Here is a 21,038-nt window from a genome sequence, read left to right as displayed (position 1 = left end):
TGCTATTCAAATACCTGTACAGTTCTGGGCCCCGAAGGAAGCTGGCTATTCCAGCGATGATGCGTGCAGCAGCACATGACTCCTTCCATGGCTATTTGGCTCTTGGAGAGCTGGGGTGGGGAAGCAGGGAAAGTACAGAGCTGTGGCTGTAGCTCACAGAATCCAGGAAGAGAAGTTCAGGTGTAGCTGCTCTGTACGCAGAGTACTGGGTCATGATGCCTATGGCACGATAAACTTTTTCTGCCAAGATGGTCCAGACTGTGTAGGGTGCAGGCTGTGAGATACACGGTAATTATATTAGTTGCACTAGGATCTGTTTTGCATGGTGACTGTATAGGAGAGGTGAATTCTTCTCCTCTCTCCGTGGCACAGGTAAACTTCCATCCAGCTCGGCCTACTCAGGTTTGCACATGGCCCTGTGCGCTGTGAATCTGGCTGAGTGCGCAGAGGAGAAGATCCCACCCAGCATGATGGCAGAGATCCACCTGACTGCTGCTGTCGGCCTGAAAACCCGCTGCGGAGGCAAGCTGGGCTTCCTGGCGGTGAGTGAGTCCCACTGTTCTCCCCCCAGTGCCTCCCAGCAGAGCTCTGAGCAGGGAAGGCCTGCTTATCTCCAGTCAGTCACTGTTTAGCCAAAGGGCGCATAGTTAGGTCTTGGTGGTTGTGACGCTTTGGGGTTCAACCCAGACCAGTGAGGGGTGGTCACCACCTTCCCTGCGGCTCTGGGTGCCTTCAGTGCTATGCTGCCATGGCTCACAGCCTGACACAACAGCCAGCCTACAGGCATGCAGGTCACACATCCTGTCTTCTACCACCTGGTTACTTTTTACAGAGTGACCCCAACACCCTCCCAGTCCTGAATTTCCCCCAAACTGTCTCCCTGTGACAATCTGCTGGGGTTCCCAGAACCGAGCGTTACTATGTTCCCCCTCTCAGCCTCAGCCAGTGAGAGCTTTGCTACAGCTAAGCTGTGTGACAGCTCCCTGATGCACCAGTTTGTCTGCCTTGCCAGCAAACTTTTCGGGGCTCTGCCAGTCCAAACCTTGCCTTGCAGATAACAGTGAACCCCAACTCCTGAGTTCCCCAGAGACGTCTCCCCCTTTACTGAACACCCTCAGAAGCTTCAGTTCGTTGCTCCTTCAGCAAGACAATACACTGCAGCTCATTAATTTAACTTGGGTTTGACACTCTTATTTCAATCAGTGCACTTGAAAGGGTTATAGTAAAAGTAAATCAAAGTTTGTTTACCTAAAGGACACAAGTTTAAGTGTTACCGAGTATACGGCACAAAGAGAGAGGGTTACAAGCAAACAAAAGTAAAAAATACGCTTCTAAGACTAAAACTTAACTTCAGCAAGTTACAATCCTTACCTAAACTCAATTCCCAAAGACTTCAACCCCTTTGCTTGAAGGATCCAATGTTCTGTGTTTTCAAGAGCTCTGACCCCCTTGAAGCCCAAGGGATGGGTAACTCAAATGCCTTTTTGCCTCCCATAATATTCATTGTCTCTGTTATCAAAAGCCAGTAAGGCTTCTTGCTGTTCCAGTCACTTTCCATCCCCTTGCTGATTTGCATGTCAAGGGGGCTTCCATTGTTTTGATTCCACGCTGCTTAAATTACACTGGAGACAGGTAGCTGCCTTTCCTCCTGTCTGGGAGAAAACAGGTTTCTCCCTTTGTTTGGTCATACACAGCATAATATCAGCGAGTATCCATAATTCCACATTGTGTAATATTAATCACCAGGGTGACCTGCTTTCATAAGATGTTACTCTATGCTTTTATAGTACAGTAATACTGTATACAATCAGCTGATTCAATTGCTTGTTCGTTGGGGTTTAGACCCCTCTGTTTTCCCCCTGGTATGTTTGGCCCCTGATTCTCACAGTGGTGCCCAACAATTCCACTGAATTGGAATTCTTATGCGCTGGCCTGTAATGAACCTTGCCCTTGTGCTTGCTGTCACTGAGCCATATGCATGATGTTTGCATGTCTGTCTCCCTCTTCTTGGCACCCTTCTCCTTTCTCCCCAGGGTTATTTCTTAAATAAGGCCCAGAGCCTGTGTAGCGCAGAGCGGAGTGCCATTCCCGACTCCCTGCGCTGGCTGTGTCACCCGCTGGGACAGAGGTTTTTTGTGGAACGGAGCTGGACAGTGAAAGCTGCTACAAAGGAGAGTCTGTACTGTGCCCCGAGGAACCCAGGTAAGAGCCACTGTGTGTCTGACACTTTCAAATGCATGACCGTCCAACATCTTGCACAGGAATTCTTTTCTCGCCTCTAATATCTGGGACAGCTTACAGTACCTGATCCCAGAGCTTCTCCAATTCCTGCACACCCCCCAAGTCAAGATCACTTGATTTCCTCCATTGCTAGCAGCTGAGAGGGCAAGTTTAATCCCTTCATTTCCTATCGTGTGCTGTGTTTCTGCACATAGTCCCGCCTCTGTTCTCCAATCACATAACGGAGCAGCATTCCCTCAAGGTGAAGGGCTGAGTGACTAAGAGGGGTAAAACCATGGTCCTTTCTCTTTAGAACAGTATCATACCTGTTATTTTACATGGGTGAAGTTGCATTCCAGATTGGGATCTGTGGGCTGGCTGTGCAGAGCTAGATCACTAATAATGAACAAACCAACAGAGGTGTGGAGGGTCACTTTGAATAAGTCAAAAGTTTGAATTTTGGGGATCTTTTAGGTCCCTGCACCAGTCCCTCAAGAACATCCCTCTTGCTGGCTCCTAATGTTTCTGTCTTGGAGTCTGCTTCCCTCCTCCAGCTGGTCTTGTTGTGTCTGGAGATGCTTGGGTTTGTGAATAAGAAAAGAGCAAGACTCTTGTTCTCTTTTCCAGCTGATCCCATAGCCCAGGTTCACCAGGCCTTCTGTGAGAATCTGTTGGAGAGAGCTGTGGATTCCCTCGTGAAGCCTCAGGCCAGGAAAGGGTCCACGGGACAGGAGGAGGAGGAGCCCTGGTGAGTTTCAGTGCTTAGGTTATTACTGTCTAGATGAGGGGGACCCAATACTCTGGGGCATCAAGGGCTGCATTCATAGTTATTGTCCTCAGGGCTCCTAGTAAATTAACGTACATCTTTTCAATCAAACTTACCACCCTAATGTAACTAATAAGGGCCACTGATCAGTAGTGGGGATTGAACTCAGGACCTGCCAAACCCCCCGCCACTTGAATTTGAAGGAGAAAACTTAGCTGTAACAGTTTTGGGCCCAGACACTTGGAGAGAGACTTGGGGACATACACCAGCTCCATGCCTAACATCTGTTTGTTGGTATCTTGATAGCTAAATAAAAAATGTTAAGTTGCATTTACCAGCAGTGTAAACCAAACCAAAATACATAGATGTGTGAGTGGCAGAGCAGGTTTTGGCTGCAGTCTTTGTCATTGGTCTCTGTCACCACATCTGAGGGAAAGCAAAGAGTTGCTTTTTATTCTCTGAGTTGTCTAGTTTAGGACTGAACTATGGTCATGCCTTGTCCTAGACCAGTCCTAATTGTCTCTCTCAAATCTGTGAAGTTCTGTAGTGATCTGCCCCCCAAAAGAGGGCTTTGGTCCAAGAGGACACCACACTTCTCCCCTCCCCAGCCCCCGATCAGTTAGGAAAAAGTGTAGTTTTTATTATAGTGCAGGTTTAGTTACGTTTTTATTTGTAAATCTAAGTACTGGTATAGTCCCAGTGGGTGACAAACAACTTGATCCAGCTCATTGAAATCGATGTATGACCAGCTACTGCTAATGAAGCGGAAAGGTTGCAAGGTGTTGTATACCGTGCGTGGACTGCTGTGAGAAGGTAGCCCTATGTCTCTAATTGGCAGGGGTCTCTCCTAATACAAATACATTTTCCATGGACAGGATCCCCAAATCCTCTGTGACAGACACAAAGGAACTGGATAAGTACAACATGTGCTGTTGTCTTTGGCCAAGGTTGAGAACATTTGATAGCTTTTGTGACTTGCTGAAATGTAGTTCAGATTGTCTTGGAAGCCACGCATGGAAAGGAGCCTATAAAGGACTCGTAATATTGTCTCACCTAATGTCAGCAGGTGTCATACTGGAGAGAAGGCTGGCAGCTTCCAGACAGCATCTATAAAATTTAAAGTGCTAATTAAAATGTTAGAGCAAATGTTGCCTTTCCCATAAACGTCACTTGTTACACACAGTAATTCTCCTCTGTTCGTTCCAACTAGTCCTTCCCATAATAAATTGCGTTTTTAGGGTTTGTGTTTTCCCACCTATCAACTGACTTACAGAGCAGGTAGAGCATGTTGGTTGAGACCTTGGGGCTAATATTGAGTGTACTCCTGGCCCTGATGACACTGACAGTGAAGCACTAGCTAACACTGCCCCCTGGAGACTGAGGATCTGACTACATTGAAGCCGTAAGGAGTAATTCCCAGTTTGAGGAGACCTACCTGAACCGGCTCTGATTGAGCTAGCATGCTAAAAACAGAATGGGAGCTGCAGTGGTGGGAGGGGCTAGCCACCTGGGTCTCAGTCAGGATCGTACTCAGGGTAGGAAACCCCTTGTATGCCGTGTGCTTGCTCGATCAGAGCTGGCATGGGTATGTCTCCTCGAGCTGGACATTTAACACCATTCCCCCCCCCCCCCCCCGCACCCCCGCCAGCTTGAAGTCCAGACAGACCCTGAGTGCAAACATCTCTGCAATTACACCGGAGGTTAATTCACTGCTCTGGGTGAATCTTAAACCTGGCCTCTCTTCCTCTGCCCAGCACAACCTGGATGGGTCTGTCTACACTGCAGCTGGGAGGGCGCGTCTCAGCATGGGTAGACAGACACAAGCTAGCTTCACTCGAGCTAGTGCACTAAAAAGAGAAGTGTGGTGGATGCGGCTCCGGTGAAAGCTCAGGTTAGCCACCTAAATCCAAGCCTGCCCGAGCCCTGGGTCTGAGCTCACGTGGCTAGTGTCCGTCTCAGTCTCCACCAGAGCTGTGATGTCCACACTGCCCGAGCTAGCATGAGTCTGTTTACCTGTGCGGGGAGGCACACGCCCAGCTGCAGTGTAGACGTACCCAGCCGGCTTCGTCTTGACCCAGTCGTATTCTTCCAGGCTGGGGGAAGGTTGCTCGTAGTAAAGCAGCACTACTCCGAGCTTGAACTCCTGTACCTGCCCCCTAACTCACTAACCTAATGGGTCAGTGGAGCTTATGAATGCGACTCATCCAGATTATATTGTCACACGCTGCAAATGTGGCATCTCATGCCTTGCTGCCTAGTGAATGTCGTTGTCTTGCCTGTGCTTGCAGTGAATTCTCCAGTGCTTTGGAGTACCTGAAATTAGTCAACTCCTTTGTGGACTCGATGGGAAGCGGGACACCACCTTTCAATAGCAGTTCGGTGCTGAAGTCAGCCCTGGGTGAGTGTCGTGGTTCAAAGCTGCTCCATCTCTGGGAGTCTTAATGATAGCCCAGCTTCTGAAGCACCCGTCTTCTTGGGGGTTTACTAACTACAGGGGAATCAGCCTCTGCTGACGTGCAGCCCCTTCTGGGCTGGGACAGAGCTATTCAGCAGCACACCACCTACAGCAGTTCAGCTCCACGGAATAGAAACTCCACTGGCAACTTCAGGTGGACGGAGTGGATTGTGGTGGCTGTGTATGTTGCTGCAGTGCCCAAGATGTGATAGGCACTTTCCAAACCCTCGGAAGGACCACTCCTGCACTTGAGAGCTTCCAGCTGTCAGAGAGCAAATGGGTGCAGGGCAAAGGGGTGCAACATACACACACACAAGTGCAGTGGGCAGGACTCTCTGATCTCACAAGGGGAAGACCTCTTGCCCCCCCAGGAATAGGGTTGGCTAGTGATACAGTCACTGGAGGGATAGCTCAGTGGTTTGAGCATTGGCCTGCTAAACCCAGGGTTGTGAGTTCAATCCTTGAGGGGGCCATTTAGGGATTTGGAGCAAAAATCTGTCTGGGGCTTGGTCCTGCTTTGAGCAGGGGGTTGGACTAGATGACCTCCTGAGGTCCCTTCCAACCCTGATAGTCTATGAAGCTGGAAATAGGTCAGGCTAGTAGAAGCAAACACCCTTACCCTAGCAAGGTTGGGTCTGGTCTGTACTCGGATGGGAGATCTTCAAGGCAAAGTTAGGTGATTCAGTAAACTCCACTCAGTCAGCGGGAACCAATGTGCGAGCATTCTGTGTGCTGCTGGAGTAGCTGCTCTTTGGATGAGAGAGGAAAACTGAGATCTTGACAGCTTGTCATCTGAAGATCCCATGCCCCTCCTTCATTAGGGAGAGAGTCTGGCTAGGCTGACTATGTTCTGAAGGCCAAAAATTCCCCTTGCAGTTTTGAGTGAGTACAGTGTTCTTCACTTCTTCTCCTAGCCTATTGTGTAGCATTATTATGTGCTGTCGAGAAGTTGCGGCATTTCACCCTAGAGACGGCTGCATTTCAGTGCTGGGTGAAATAACTTCTATCCATACATTCCCTAAAGCTCTTCTGGATTCATCAAGGTGGAAGGCACTAGAAATATCAGGCATTATCCTTCTACTTATATGATCTCGGCACAGTTTTTTGTGCTTTCCCTGGCTGCAGTGTTGTCTTACTGTTTCCATAGGCCCTGATTTGGTGTGCAGATGGTGGTCAGCGGCAATCGGCATGGCAATCAGTTGGCTCAGAGGGGACGATGCAGGCGTGAGGTCACGTTTCACAGAAGTGGAGCGGATGCCCAAATCCCTGGAGATGTCTGAGTGCGTGGGCCTTTTACCTTGGTCAAACCACCATATCTTTCCAGAAATGACTATATCAATGGCCCAATTGAAAGCAGATGTTCTGTGGGGCCAGGCACATGTTGACACTTGTCCTGTTGGCTAACCCTATTAGTGCTGCATCAGAAGGTGGTTGCAGTGTCACGCTGGGAGACTGCTTCAGTGCCTGCTGATGCAATGGCATGATGTGGAAACGTCCAACACGTAGAAGTGTTCATTCTCATGTTGATCAGTGTCTGTGTTGCAGATCTCTGGGCAGTGGGTTGGGGAAAGTCTCGTGGGAATGTAACCCCCCTGTACGGGCTATCTAAACGAAAAATTGTGGGGGAAGGTTATCCTCTTCTGGGTCCTTTCTCTCTGAGTTCCCTAGGCTGACGCCCTGTGTGAGGGGAAAGGATGTAAACCTTTCCTAATAACACTGAAAGCAGCAGCAGTGCCCCTCACTGATGAAAGCCCCTTCGTCTAGCTGCATGTGGGCTCCTGTAGACAGAAACTCAGGCTTGGTCTACACTACAAACGTATGTTGGTATAACTATGTTGCTCAGGTGTAGACAGTGCTATGGAGAGCTTCTCCTGTCGACATAGCTACCGCGTCTCGGGGAGGTGGATTACCTACGCCGATGGGAGAAGCTATCCTGTCAGTGTAGATAGTGTCTTCGCTAAGTGCCACAGCAGCCCAGCTGCACTGCTGTAAGTGTAGACAAGCCCTCAGTGGTCCTAGAACTACTAGCACATGTACAGACACGGGCTTTGTGATGGGTGCCCCCCATGCCCTTGGGTCTGCCTGTGCTGCACAAGTCTATACCAGTCTGCAACTTCTCCGGGTTGGCAGTCCTCTTATGCCTGATTATGTGATGGTTTTTTTTGTGATCTGAACCGATTGGGGTGGGGAGAAGGCTGAGACCATTCAACTCATTTCCCTTAAGACTTAAGGTCGGTTCAGTAAAGGTCCTTGGAGGCTCAAGGCTTGTTTGATTAGAACTGGAAGGTGCTTTAGAGCAGCTGCTGGACAGGCCTGGACACAGCACTGCTTGAAAGCGTTGCCCTGTCTCTATCTTTCAGGAATGCCCTGGTGAAAGCGATCTTCCATGTATGCAAAGCCATGCAGGCCTCCCTGTCGGGGAAGGCAGATGGGCAGCAGAGCTCCTTTGGTCACTGCGAGAGGGCCAGCAGCCACCTGTGGAACAGCCTTAACATGAGCAGTGGTGTCTCTAACACTGGCCTCAACAATGTAAGGGTCCAGGGTGCCCTCTGCTAGCTTGTGCTTCCTTCCTGATTCCTGCAGGGAACTACCATGTAGTTTTCACTAAGGCCAGAATGTCGCTCTCGTCTGCCCTTGTGGAGGAGTTCAAGGAATGTCACACTTCCCCCCACTTCTGCTCTGCTCCAGGCTGGAGTGGATTTCCTTCCCCCCAGAATCCCATGCTTATGACTGGAGAAGAGGGAGAGATGGGCACCTCATCCAGCCTTCCCACCCCTCCTGCTTGGTGTGGAGGTGACTGTCTGTTGTAGTGCCATGCTGGGGGCACATGGTCGCAGCTCAGTGCTTGGCCGTGTCATCTTGCCTGTTGCCACCCCTTCTCTTAGTCACCTCCTTATTGATTTGTTCCCGTAGCAGCCCCCATCTCTGGTCTGCTCTGAGGCCACTGATAAATCTGTAAAGTAGGGACTGCTTATGTCCACTCTGGTCTGGCTCGGGGCACTTGACATCATTTGAATGGTTAGTTCCCCTCCTGAACAGGAGTGAGACTGTACAAAGCCATTTCTCTGCATCGGTGCATCTCTCGTATCTTTACTTTTCAGAGCACCGCAAAGCGCGGGCTTCCCTGCAGGACATGTGGGATGCTGGGTTCTGGCCCTCTGTTATTCCTGGGGGGCAGCTGTAGTGCATTGTAGTTGCATTGCATGTTCTGGCAGTACTTGTGCAATGTTTCTGCAGTGCAGTACAGAGGCACTCTCCATTTCTGCAGCGCAGGTAGACTCTCCGAAGGATGGCTAGGATAACACCCCATCTCCCCTGCCTGGGAGCAGCAACGGGTGGGATTCAGGGAGCTTGGGCGGGGACAAGGCCTCCCTTTTCTGCATGTGGTAGAGCTCTCTCTGGCCTGTAGCATTCTGCCTCTGGCGGAGATCTTGGTCGATCTCAGTAAGCTACTGCCTGGTCAGTACTTGGATGGGAAGACCGCCAAGGAAGCCTGGCGCTGCTGATTCCATTTGGAATAGCCTCTTGGTGTGTAACTAGAGTGTGTGTTTAAGGGTGGTGTTGCCCTGGGTGACACCATGGAGCTCTGAGGTGGGACTGGTGGCTCTCCCATAGCCATCTGCAAGCGGGCCGGCCTGTCACTGTGCAGCTGTGGAGGGCACTGATGTGGTTAATGGATCAAGCCAAATGTGATCATCAAAATTTCCTTTCTGTGATTCAGTGTAACAATACAGAGCAGGTTGTGGTGTGCTGAAGGAGGGCGCATCAAGTGCTTGCTTGCTTTAGGCATGCTGTCCTGCAGCCTCTAGCTTTAAGGGTCTCAGGTTACGGCAGCCTGGCTCGGGAGTAACTAACTCTCTGGGGCAGGATGGCTCCAGGTGACTGGTCAAATGTGGAGCCTTTTGCCTCGGCTGGTGGTTTGAATCCAGCTCAGCTTGATAGTGACTGAAGGTTGTTTTGGATTTTTGGTGGCTGATCTGCTGAGCTGGCACCACATCGCAGAGCCATAACACCATGTCAGCAGCACTCGCCCTCTAGAAATGGTCCTTCCTGTTCTGAAACGAAGGAGAGGACTTTGGTCCCCAGAGCCATTGATTTGGGCACCTCTCGGCAGCACTAAATTCCCCTTCAAAATTACTCGAGGCATTTAGCAAAGTGGTTCTGCTCAGGTGGGCTGGTCACTCTGCCTGCTCGCAGCTAGAGGGCACTGCTGCTCCCAGCCATGGTTAATCCTGGCCACTCTGCAGTGGGCAGCTGTTGGGTCACTTATCTTCTCCGTCCTCTCTTGGGGGGCTCCTTGCAGATGATCCAGCTGCTGACCTGTGACTTACTGCTCTCACTCCGCACCACACTGTGGCAGAAGCAGGCGAACTCCAGCCAGGTCCTGGGTGAGACCTACCACGCCTCGGCCTCTGAGCTGACGGGTTTCCAGCGAGACCTTGGCAGCTTGCGCAAACTGGCCCATGGCTTCAGGCCCGCTTATCGCAAGGTAAAGTTCTGCCTCTTTTCTCATTCCCATCTGCCTTCCCCTCGGTCCCACAGAGCAAGCAGTGTTCGTTTTCAGCCTGCTCTGCACAGCACCACACTTCCAAATAGTCGCCCCAAAGAAGCTTCATCACTTGAGTTTGTAAACCTGAAGTGCAGAAGAGGACAGAATGGCCCAGGGGCTGGAGATAGCGCATGGAGTTCTCACATCTCCAACAGCATTCAGTCTTTCCCCAGGCACTTAGTGAGCGAGAGCCACTCCCCTCCAACAGCTGGGTGGGGAGCTGGCAGTATCCGTCCTGTTCCCAATGGGCAGGTGTCTATATTAGTTAATTGGCCTCCTTTGTGGTATACACTGCTGAGATTGCCAATGAGAGACTAACCCTCCTGTCCCTAGAGGTGACTGCAAGTTGGATTGAGGCCATTGGCAGAGGGTAGGACAGGGAACCATGCCCTGTCTGTCCATGCTGCTCCTGCTCTGTGGATAAATGGAGGACTTGGGTTCTGTCATTTGGATGCTTTTCACTGATTGGACAAAGCACCAGGGAGCATCTTGTGAACAGAGTCCTGTAGTGTCCTGAGGGGATGTGTGTGACATATGGAAGGGACGGAGGTGAAGGCCTGGGGTTTTCCATTTGTAATTCCTGTGATCTCTCTGCTCAGGCTGGGCCACTGGAGAGCCGGGTTGGGGAAGAGTCTGTGCAATGTGGGACTCTGTTTACCCATGTGCTAAACAGTGGCTGAGAAGTACGGTGCAACCCCTCGTGTCTCATCCGGGGTCCTCCCTCTCTTCCCACTCCATGTCCCTAGTCAGTGCAGGGTTACTCCTTATGTTCTAACCTGCAGAGCTTTATCCTGTCTAGTTCTAAATGTGTGTAAACAGCGTGTGTTAAACAGCTAACCCCACTGTCCCGGTTCTCATGGCCAGCTCTGTTCCCAGGACATCAGACCTGTTCTCTGAGATAAGGCCACACCTCTTCCATTTTCTGCCCTGGTTCCTGTGTTGATCTGCTCCTGCCAGCCTCTTCCACCCAGCCCCTTCCTCGCCCTCCTGTACCCTGGCAGTGTAACAGCTTTGCTTCTCACTCCTTTCTTGCCCTCATTTTGGGACCACTCAGTAGGGAGTGCCAGAGGCCTGGCGCGAGGGGAAACCATGTCCCTGCTTGTGAGCTGGGAGCTCTGTCCCACGTGGCGGCAGCATGGGATATGCAGTATGGACGTAGGATCTTCCCAGCGTGAGGCTGCCCATCGTTGCCTTCTGCTCTCTTCCCCCCAGGTGTTCCTGCACGAGGCTACTGTGCGCTTGATGGCAGGCGCCAGCCCCACCCGCACTCACCAGCTGCTGGAGCACAGCTTGAGGCGACGCACCCCCCAGAGCGGCAAACAAGGTCGGTGTGGGAACAAGCTCCCTGCTGGGAGAGGGGTCTGTAGCATTCTTTGTGCCGTGGGCTCTTTGGCAAGCAGGGGGTTATTTGGCAAGGCTTAGTGTCTGGCACTGAGCTGCCCGGCATGGTGCGTGTTGGCAGTGACCTTGCTGAACGATGCAGGGGTTGGAGGCAGGCTGCAGGATCTGTTAGGTCTTCCTGAAGTCCGTAGCTGAGCTGCTGGGGTTTGTGGGGCTTTGGTGCTCTGGTTCAGGGAAATAGATCCCAGCAGAGCCTGGGATCCCTACACAGACTCCAGCAGAAGATGGCATCTCACTGGAGACGCCTATATTCTAGCAACGGAAACCAGGCCCCGGGGCTTCAGGTCACAGGGCAAGCCTTAAAATGCTTCTTAAAAACCATCATTGAGCTGAATTTAAGGGGAGTGAAGTAACCTAATGAGCTACCTTTAGGAAGCCGGGAATTCACAGATCAGGGTAAAGTTTAAAGTGCTGATTTCCTAAAGAAAAGTCATCAGCTTAAAAAAAAAATAAAATAAAAAAAAAAAATTCCTCTTAGCAAGCAAATGTCTTTGCTCAGGTCACAGTGAGCATCCGAGATTACGAATATTGGCACAAGTTAAATTTGGAACTGAGGGCCTGGCCCCTGGTAATAGATCCAGTCTGTTTTTTCCCTGGGATCTGGGTGTTAAGGCTGTGATCCTGGCCAAACTGTAGTTTGGGCCACCTCACCTTGCTGCCTTAAAATAACTCCCTGAAGGTTTCCTATCATCCTACTCAGGCGTGGTGTATTGACCTCCGCAGCGGTCAGCCAGCCCGGAGAAGGCTGCGTTTTATGGTGACCAACAGGATCCCCAGTGCCGGGGTTGGGCTAGAGTTATGCCAGGCTTGGTTGCAATGTTTTTTCTTCTCCTGCACAGGTGAGCTGGACACTCTGCCAGGACAGAGAGAGCGAGCCACGGCGATTCTCCTGGCCTGCCGCCACCTCCCCCTCTCCTTCCTCTCGTCCCCAGGCCAGCGCGCAGTCCTGCTGGCAGAAGCAGCCCGCACGCTGGAGAAAGTGGGGGACAAGCGCTCCTGCAACGACTGCCAGCAAATGATCGTCAAACTGAGCGGAGGCACCGCTATTGCCGCCTCCTAGCCCAGGGGCCGTGCGGCCAAAGCCAGCCTTGTGAGCCATCAGACTGGACTCTCCCCCATTATAGTCCCTCTTTAGAGCAGACCGTTCTAGATTAGGGCCATGCAAGTGGAATCACTTAGGCCGGGGAGGGCTCTGGACTAGCCCAGGGTTAGCTTTCCTAGTGGTTGGCTGCGTTCAGGCCTGGTGGCAGGACTGGAATCTGGCTAGTGCTGTTCTAGTCTGTATAACCAGGCCAGCGGCTGCTAGCAGCTCCCCCACTCCCTTGCCCCTCGCTGGGGTTAGAAGCGATGCCGGCTCAGGAGGAGGGGTCAGCAAGCCCTGAGGATAGAAAAGTGCCATTTCCTGGTGCTGGGTGGGTCTGTGTTCCGGGGGCTGCTCTCCCCTCCCCTCTCCCAGACCCCTCAGGGGAGCCACCTGGAACCCCCTCCCAGGCAAAACCAGCATCTCAGGCAACTCTACCTGCAGGCTGGCTGCCCGCCTGCTCCGGGCTGGCTGGGATGGGGAGGGGAGAGCACTAGCGCGTTCTCAAGGCGGGGCTAATGACGCTGTTTTTATGGGAGCCTTTTTCTATAGACTTTGCGTGTGTGGGGAGCTCTGGGGGAGGGGTGGTGCTTGGGGCCAGCCCACCCCACCCAGGAAATCTCCCTGTGGTTTTTATACAGTTTTTTTTATAGGGATGTTTGTGTCTTTACAAGATGTCGGGAACAGTTTCAGTAGATTTTTCTTCTCAGCACCCCCTGCCCCATGTGCTTCTCCCCCCTCTGGTCACAGAGCTACCTCCTGCCTCTGTTGGGGCCGGGGGAGGGCAGAGTTCTAGTGTAAATCAGCAGCATCCATAATGAGGGCACAAGGGCGCTTTTTTCTGGGCTGCTCATGTGGGTGAGAGACCTAGGATGTGCAGAGACCTGGGCTGAGACGAAGGGAGAGAACTGTCCCTGCTGGGCCCTCTTCATTGGCACAGATTAAAACGGGTTTTAAAAAAGAGAAGGTTTGATACTTCATTACTCAAAATCCTAGACCTGGTGGTTCCCCCCCAGCTCCAGGCCCCTTTGTCTGTCCTCACCTGCACACCCGTCAGTCTGATCTGCATGTCAGGATGTGCCTCCATGGGAGGGAGCTTACATAAACCTGATGTCTGTCACGGTTTGGAGGATCCTGGAGCTGGCTGGATCCTCTGTGTACTAATGCCAAGTCATGTGACTTTGAAAGAGGGTAGGGTGTGGGAGTGACCCAGTTTTCCTTTTTGCTCCACCGTTCACATTGCCTCTGTCCAAAGACTGTGTGAAATCATTCCTGGTCACACCAGCAATACGGAAGCTAGCGCTTGGCAGGAACGCATTGCTGCTGCTCTCCGTGTGCGTGTGCTGTGTGTAGCTAGAAATACAGTGGTACTGGATATAATCCTATCCAAGCAGGTGCCTGCAGCCCTTCGTTACCCAGCACGGTGTCTCATTGCAGAAGCAGAACTCAAAATTTTTGTTAAACCTTTCTAGATTTATTCGGTTTTCTGCAGCAACCGCCGTTGGAGCTTCAGTTACTGCAAAGAAAAGGCTGTTACAATACACGTGGGACCTTCTGCCTCTGTTTTGCAGCGAGCTCCTGGCGAAGGTTTTAAAATGCCACAGAACTAAACACCCTGGGAATGTTGTCCACCACAGCTTTGCTAAGATGTAAACCTTACTGACGTAATTCCTCCTGCCATCAAACCACACTTTGACAGTGGTTCCATGCTCACCGTTATTGAACCGCAGGGCATTCTGCAGTGAAATGCCTCACCCTTGCCCCCGCATCTCTCCCACCCCTTTTGGGGGGCATTTAATGGAAGAGTCATAATTGTAATTATTTCCTCAAAAGAAAATGTCCTTTGTGTCTTCCCAGCGTGTGGGTGGATGCATTCAAAGGCTCCACTTAGAACTCCTGCTTCGCATTGGCGTCAGCAGCCCATGATAAGTGGGACACTCGGGAGTGGCTTTCTTGCCTCTGGTTTCTGGCTCCTGATATCTCGGTAGATCAGTGTACATGAGATGTCCTATGTGTTGATCGTGTTGGCTGGTTCTGCGTTAAACCCACATGAGTACAATAACGTGGTGATACGAGTACCTTGGGAGTTTGGCACAAGAACAGATGCTGTTTTTTATGGCTCAGCACCACAGCTTCTTGGCTCGTCAGATGGGACAGAGATACAGCTTGTTTGTGGAGAGGCTAATGCCCATCCACCCTCCAAGGCAGGATGAAACTAAGACCCTGGTTTCCAAACAAACTACTCCCATAAAAGCTTCTTGCTCTAAAGCCCTAGACTTTTTAATCTGTTCAGGAATGTATCTGCCCATGGCATCCTCCATGTCATTTCAGACCTCCACTGGTTGGTCTGCCATGGCTACAGTACTTTACTAGGGAGGGGAGGAGTTCCACACCCATCCCTGTTTGTCCAGGCACTCATGGGAAGTGGTGAACCATCTCCTCCCCTGGTCACTTCATTTAAAGGTGAACAGAACACTGTACCGGAGTGTTAGCGGGGGGGGGGGGGGGGGGGAGTGGGATGGACACCTAGAAGATGTCGAGGGCAGTACTGATAGCTTAAGGACAGTGCAGGCTGCCCTTGTGCAAATGGTCCATGCATGATGTTTGTTCTTTACACCTGTGGCACTTCTTCAGGTGTGAGATTCCTCTCTGTGCCTGTTTGTGTGCTGTTATTTATGGACCCGCTGTCTGTCTATCCCCCCATCTTTTTCCATGTATACACTGTAATATTTTTTGGGGGGGGGGTGTGTTTATGGATGATGTGAAAAAACTGTCTATTTATCCAACTGATATTAGGAGTAGGGACACTTCACTGTAAAAGTTATAGCTGGTGATGGCTCTAAGGAACCATTTCTGCTCTTTGAGAGGTGCCCAGTTATGTACCCTGTCCCAGTGCTAGAGAGCAACTGTTGCCTAATAAAGACCGATGGTACCACCTGGCCCTGTGTATGGTGTATTTATTAGTGCCCCCCCACCCCTCCATCCATGCTGCCTTTTGGCAGTGGTAAAACTGAATAGCTTTTAAACTCCGCAATGAAAGGGGTTGGACTAGAAATGGCCAAACCACCAAAGTTCTTTAAAGGGGAGTCGCTTCATAGAAGTATCTACAAGCCCCAGTGCTTATCTTGACATCTTGTCTGCTAAACTAGGCTGGAAATCTTGCCTCGAAGGACTTCCTACTGCTCACCACACCAGGAATGTAAGCAAGAGCAGCATTTCCTGGTAGTTTGGGGTTCCTGCTTCTTGTGGAACCTGCCAGTACAGCGCACCAGATTGCACTAGTGGTCCGTCTAGTCCAGGATCCTGTCTCTGCCAGTGGTCATCACCAAATGCTTCAGGGGTAGGTGTAAAACCCTGTAATGGACAATTATGAAATAACATGCTCATAGGGGAAACTTTTGCATAACTCCTGTTACTCCTGCTCTTTATTTGATCCCTTAGTTTCTTTTATAGCCCCTTGTGAAGGGCTTCTGACAAAAGCTTTTAAAAATCCAAATTAGAACAACGCCTTCTCCTTTATCCACTGTTTTGTTCACATGCTCAAAGACTCCTAGTTGACGAGGGCTGTACTTTCCTTTTTGAAAGCCCTGCTGGCTTGTCCCATAAATCTACGTCTTCATTTTATTTGTAATTATAGCTTTCAACCTGTTGTCCTGGTGGTATGAAACTCCTAGGATCACCTCAGTGCTTAAGGTAAGCACAGCATTTGCTATAGTAGCTGATCTTAACAAGCGGATGTTTTTGTTTGCAGCTCAACTGCTTCAGTCTTAAATACCTTTAAATACAGTGTGTATCCTCTGGAGCTCATGAATTGGTGGTCTTGAATCTAGCCATTGTTCTGGCTTCTTCTCCTTGGATATCTTGTGCTTCATCTTAGCCACATGAAGAGCAGTTTTGGATAGACATCTCCCCCAACCGCCTCTAAGTGATGAGGACTGATGCAAAGAAATGCTTTGCTCTCCATTTCTCCCTTTATGTTTTGGGAGTCAAGCAGATTGATCCCCAGGCTTCCTGCTTCAGAGACACACGTCACACACACACTTTTTTCTCATTTTAATGTCGGTTATTCTTCAAAATTCTCTTGTAACCCACCAGATTTCCATTTGACCTGCCATTGTTTGTTTGGTTATTGGCTTCACTAGGGCTGGATTTCCATTTTCTGAAAGATGCTTGTTTGACTCAAATAACCTCTTGAAGTTTCCATTTAGCCATACTGGTTTTATTCTCCTTGCCTTCCTACTTCCTTGTTTGGTTAGGGGTATGCCTAACTTCTGTGACTCTGTTAGAGTTGCTGACCTAGCCTCCATGCAGACTCCAGGTGTCTTAATTTCCTTTTTGTGTCTTTGACTAGCTTCCTCATTTAAACAAAAAAATGAGACTTCTAAAGCTGTCTGTGCTATGTCTAATTCTTTCCCTAAGAGTGTTGCACTTAATTAAATAGTCTCAGATTCACATAGGTATTTATTTTCCTAACTTTCAATGAAAGTTAGGAGCCTAAATGCCTTTGGGGATGTGGGCCTTTGTGATCACTATTCCTTAGTGGGTTTGCTATTGTAAACCAACTCCTGTGTTAGAACCAACTCAAGAGTAACCTCTGCTCTTGGGTGCTTTAGAACTAGCTGTTCCAGAAACTGTTGGGAAATTGCTTCTCTAGCCCTTGTCTGGCTGGGAGATTTAACCAGATATGAGCGGCTGACTGGAGTTGCCCATTGTTATATTTGACTTAGTTCCCTTGTCAATCAATCTTAACAGGGTGCATCTGCTATTCTTTTCCTGAGTAGGTAGTGGTATAACCCTCCCCGTACGTTTGTGCTCTTATTGGGGTCTGTACCCATGCAGATACTACAGCATTTCCTTTCCCTCGGGAACCTTATTTCTTCAAGTGCTGGGGACTCTTGGGACCTGTGTAAATGGAAAATGAGGTGGCAGGTGGTTGGTGAGCGAGGGCCCTTAGGACGGTAGCTAACTCCCCCCCCCCCCCCAAACATCAAAGAAAGAGCTAGTCTCAGTTTTGGGTGAAATCTTGGGTTGGATTTTTACCTAGAGTCGTTTGCCAGCTCTGCAGCTTTACAGCAGTCGGCGTCTGATTCTACTTGTACATACGTCAGGTGCAACCTGCCAACGTGCCTCTCTCCTTCAGAAACCTGCTGTAGCTCCGACAGTTTACTCTTGGGTGCTGATGTCCATTGCACTGGTGCTGTGTGGGTGGTGGGAAAAGCTCCACACTAAAGCTGGACAGAGACCTCTGCATTTCTTGCAGGTTTCTGAACTGCAGCCAGACACAGTAACAATTAGCATTTGCGCTTTCTAGGCTCTTTTCCCTGGTGAAATGATCTCCAGCCTAGTCCTTGGTTTGTAACTCGGGACTTCCTCTCTGAAATCTCTCAGCTGCAGGGCAGGACCAGGCCCCAACACCTGTGCCCTCTCCTGCGGCTGGGGCCGTGAGTCACCCCTGCCTGGAGGAGTCCCAAGTGCCCCCCCCTTGGCCAGATCGGAGGAGTCCCTCTGCCGCACCTCCCCTCCCCGATCCCAAGCCGCTGCAGGGAAAAGTCTCAGTAGGCTGCCTGTGGGGGCTACACAGCTCCCCCCACCACACCTGCCTGGGACCTTTACCTCACTGACGGGCTGTTCAGCACCTTCTTCCTCTCAATCCTTTCTTTCTACCCTCCCTCTTCCACATGCTCCTCAAAGTCATGCCTTCACAAACTCACGCAAGGCCCCTTTGGCTTTCAGAGCACCTCTTCAGGGCTGCAGCTTCTCAGGCCTGCAGATCCTTCCTTTCAATGCGCAGTGGCCAGACATTCCAAACTCAGCCCTTTCCAGGATGGAATACGCTGCCTCCGGATATTGGCGCCCAGGAAGAATTCCTGTTACTCTTCCCTGCTACTCTTTTCCTGATGGATTTACCTCATTGACTTTCCTTTACCAAGCAGCAACTAGGCACCAGCTGCTGGCTCGCTTTGCAAATGGACGCAATCAGGCTGAGCCACTGGGTGCTTGTCAGCAGATCCCCCACCCGAAAGCAATGCTGTGCCTCGGATGAGGTTGCTGCAGCCATGGCACAGAGTACCAGAGGAAATGAGGAATGTGCTGGCAGACAAGGCATTTCTTTCTCCTCATTGGAAAGGCAACATCCTCCCCATCAGAGAATCAAATCCCCATCTCCCACGTGCCAGGCAGGGATATTCACTATTATACTAACAAGGAACAGGGCAGAACCTTTCCCTCCACCGAACTCTTACAGACCAGCTATGGCCAGCTTACACAACACAAAGCGCCCTACTGGGCAACAATGCCCCTTGCTCTCTTCTCCTTTCCCAGGGCAACAACAGCCCTAGGAAAAGCCCTGTCCCTCCTCACATGCAGTTGCCTCTCACTTTTGATATGCCCCATACAGGTCCGGGGCTGCTGACGAGGTGGTATTTGCTACTCAGCTTCCTGGGTCCATCAACAATGTCCCTGGAGTCCAGAGAGACTACTGATGAACCCAGGAAGCGAAATAGCACATACCACCTCCTCAGCCACCCTGAAGCCTGCATGGGGCATAAAGCAAAAATTTCCCCCCCAAAACTCCACAACTTCCTCCCCTGGCCTATTATACCTGCCACCGATGAGGAAGGCTCAATATGATAGTTTCCAGGAAGCTATCTTGTGCCGTGTTGTTAAATTAACCTTAAAGAGAAGATAGGCTCCCAAAGTTACAGCACTAAAAGCTATTCGTTTTATAACCAATCTGTTTACCATAAAAGCTATGGTGTGCATTAGCTGAAATGAGATTTAACCAATCCGCTTTCTATGTTGTCTTTCTGGTACTAGGCTGTACCGCTTATATTTTTGTTCTGAACACATACATTCCCCATACCAAGGGGGGGTGGGGTGTAAAAGTACCTCCCAGGTTTGAACCAGGATAGAACACTTACCACTTGTCCTTTGGGAGGTTCCAGTACTGGCCTATGAGAATAACCCCCTATCTCTTGCTATGGTAAAACACTCGTATGTCCTGATCCTGACAGTCTTCCTATCTACTTACGCCAAAACTTACGTCAGCTAATGCCAGGTATTATGGGATACTTGGCATAAGTGAAAAGGGTTATAAGAAGCCACAGGCCACTTCAGGTGAAAAATGTTATATTAATATGTGGTGTGAATAATACATATATAAGCCCAGCATATATCGGTCAACACAGAGTACTTCTCTCTGCTGTAGTACATAATCCAGCAGGCATTTAGTTCAGCAGAGACCATCCCTAACACAAAGTACTGGTAAAAGGGCCACTCTGAAAGAGCCTCGCTCGTGTTATAAGACAAACGCAGCAAGGGAGGGGGGTGGAGGGGTGGGGGAGAGTATCAAAGGTAATTACAGTTGCTATGTCTGTGGCCACCAGAGGGCAGTAGAACTCTAGCAAAGAAATAGCATGTGAACACTGCAAAGGAAGGACTGCAGCTAGCTGGGAATTTTTCACCAACTTTTTTTTGTTTGTTTGTTTTGTTAGTGCTGATTTGTTGAAATCGTGACTTTCTTGGAACGGGCTGGTTTTGATGAATTTCTCAACTTGAAAACATTTTTGAATTTTTTTTTTTTTTTTTTTTTTGCAACTGTCTGTTTAGTTTTGACATCTTTTGAAATGAAAAGCTCCAGTTTTCTAGTTAAAAACTACTTTTTGTGTATCTATTTATACTAATAGTACCACTAAACAAAAGTGATTAAATCAAACCAAAACACTTTGACCCAAACCAATTTTTTTTTTTTTTTTTTTGGTTCAAGAAAATTTTTGAGCTCTTGATTTTTTTTTTTTTTTTTTTTCAAAATCCCAGTTTTTGATGGAATGGGAAAAGTTTCCTACTCAGGTCTACTAAAGACTTCCAATGCTACTACCATGAAAGGAAGAGCTTGTGCTACATCTGATGTTTCTCTGGGGATGGTTTTGAGGGACATAAGAATGCAGTTGTGCCTGGTACCGGTGTGCTGATGGGTTGAGCGAATCTGGGCTTTTGCCCATGCCCATCTCAGGGTTTCTGATTACTACAGCGCTGTACATTGTAACAGGCATGTCTGAACGCCCTGCAGCAGTGACCAACTTGTTTGCAATGGATCAGTGATGATCTACACAGCTGGGGTTGGAGCTGCACCAGCATGAAGTCAGGTCTCCCTTGGGCTTTCAGAGCAGTAATGATCAGGACACTAGCAAAGGCTTGGGAGGAGTGGAGGTGTCTCCAAGGAGGCTGATGTAGCTGGGGCTCAGGGCCGGCTCTGGCTTTTTTGCCACCCCAGCCAAAAAAGCCTCCCGCTGCCCCACCCTCCCACCCCCTGGCGGGGAGCGTGGCCGGGGCCCTGCTCTCTCCGGCTGGCTGGAGTGCCGGGGGATGGTGGCGAACCCTCCGCAGCTCTGCTCTCCCCCGTGGTGAGCCCGGCCAGGGCCCTGCTCTCCCCGACCGGCCAGAGCGCCGGGAGGAGGGTGGAGAGCCCGGCTGCGGCCCCGCTCTCCCCGGGTGAGTGCCGCCCCCCTCCAGGTGCCGCCCCAAGCACATGCTTGGAGGGCTGGTGCCTGGAGCCGGCCCTGCTGGG

At 50.3% G+C, this 21,038-nt stretch overlaps 1 protein-coding gene across 3 annotated transcripts in view; it reads left to right on the top strand.

Annotated features, from left to right (window-relative positions):
• SREBF2 (sterol regulatory element binding transcription factor 2) overlaps positions 1–15,411 on the top strand; it is a 36,129-nt gene extending 20,718 nt beyond the window's left edge. For all 3 annotated transcript variants that reach the window (XM_034775201.1, XM_034775184.1, XM_034775194.1), the window contains exons 11-19: positions 373–542; positions 2,034–2,202; positions 2,848–2,968; positions 5,275–5,384; positions 6,589–6,721; positions 7,802–7,970; positions 9,745–9,930; positions 11,203–11,314; positions 12,231–15,411. In XM_034775201.1, the coding sequence (XP_034631092.1) occupies positions 373–542; positions 2,034–2,202; positions 2,848–2,968; positions 5,275–5,384; positions 6,589–6,721; positions 7,802–7,970; positions 9,745–9,930; positions 11,203–11,314; positions 12,231–12,451 (1,391 nt within the window). In that variant the 3' untranslated portion in view covers positions 12,452–15,411. The remainder of the gene's footprint in view (positions 1–372; positions 543–2,033; positions 2,203–2,847; positions 2,969–5,274; positions 5,385–6,588; positions 6,722–7,801; positions 7,971–9,744; positions 9,931–11,202; positions 11,315–12,230) is intronic.
• The last annotated feature ends 5,627 nt before the right edge of the window (positions 15,412–21,038 follow it).

The sequence above is a fragment of the Trachemys scripta genome, chromosome 1, assembly GCF_013100865.1.
Source record: "Trachemys scripta elegans isolate TJP31775 chromosome 1, CAS_Tse_1.0, whole genome shotgun sequence".
NCBI lineage: Eukaryota > Metazoa > Chordata > Testudines > Emydidae > Trachemys > Trachemys scripta.
This window is presented reverse-complemented; position numbering and strand designations above follow the sequence as displayed.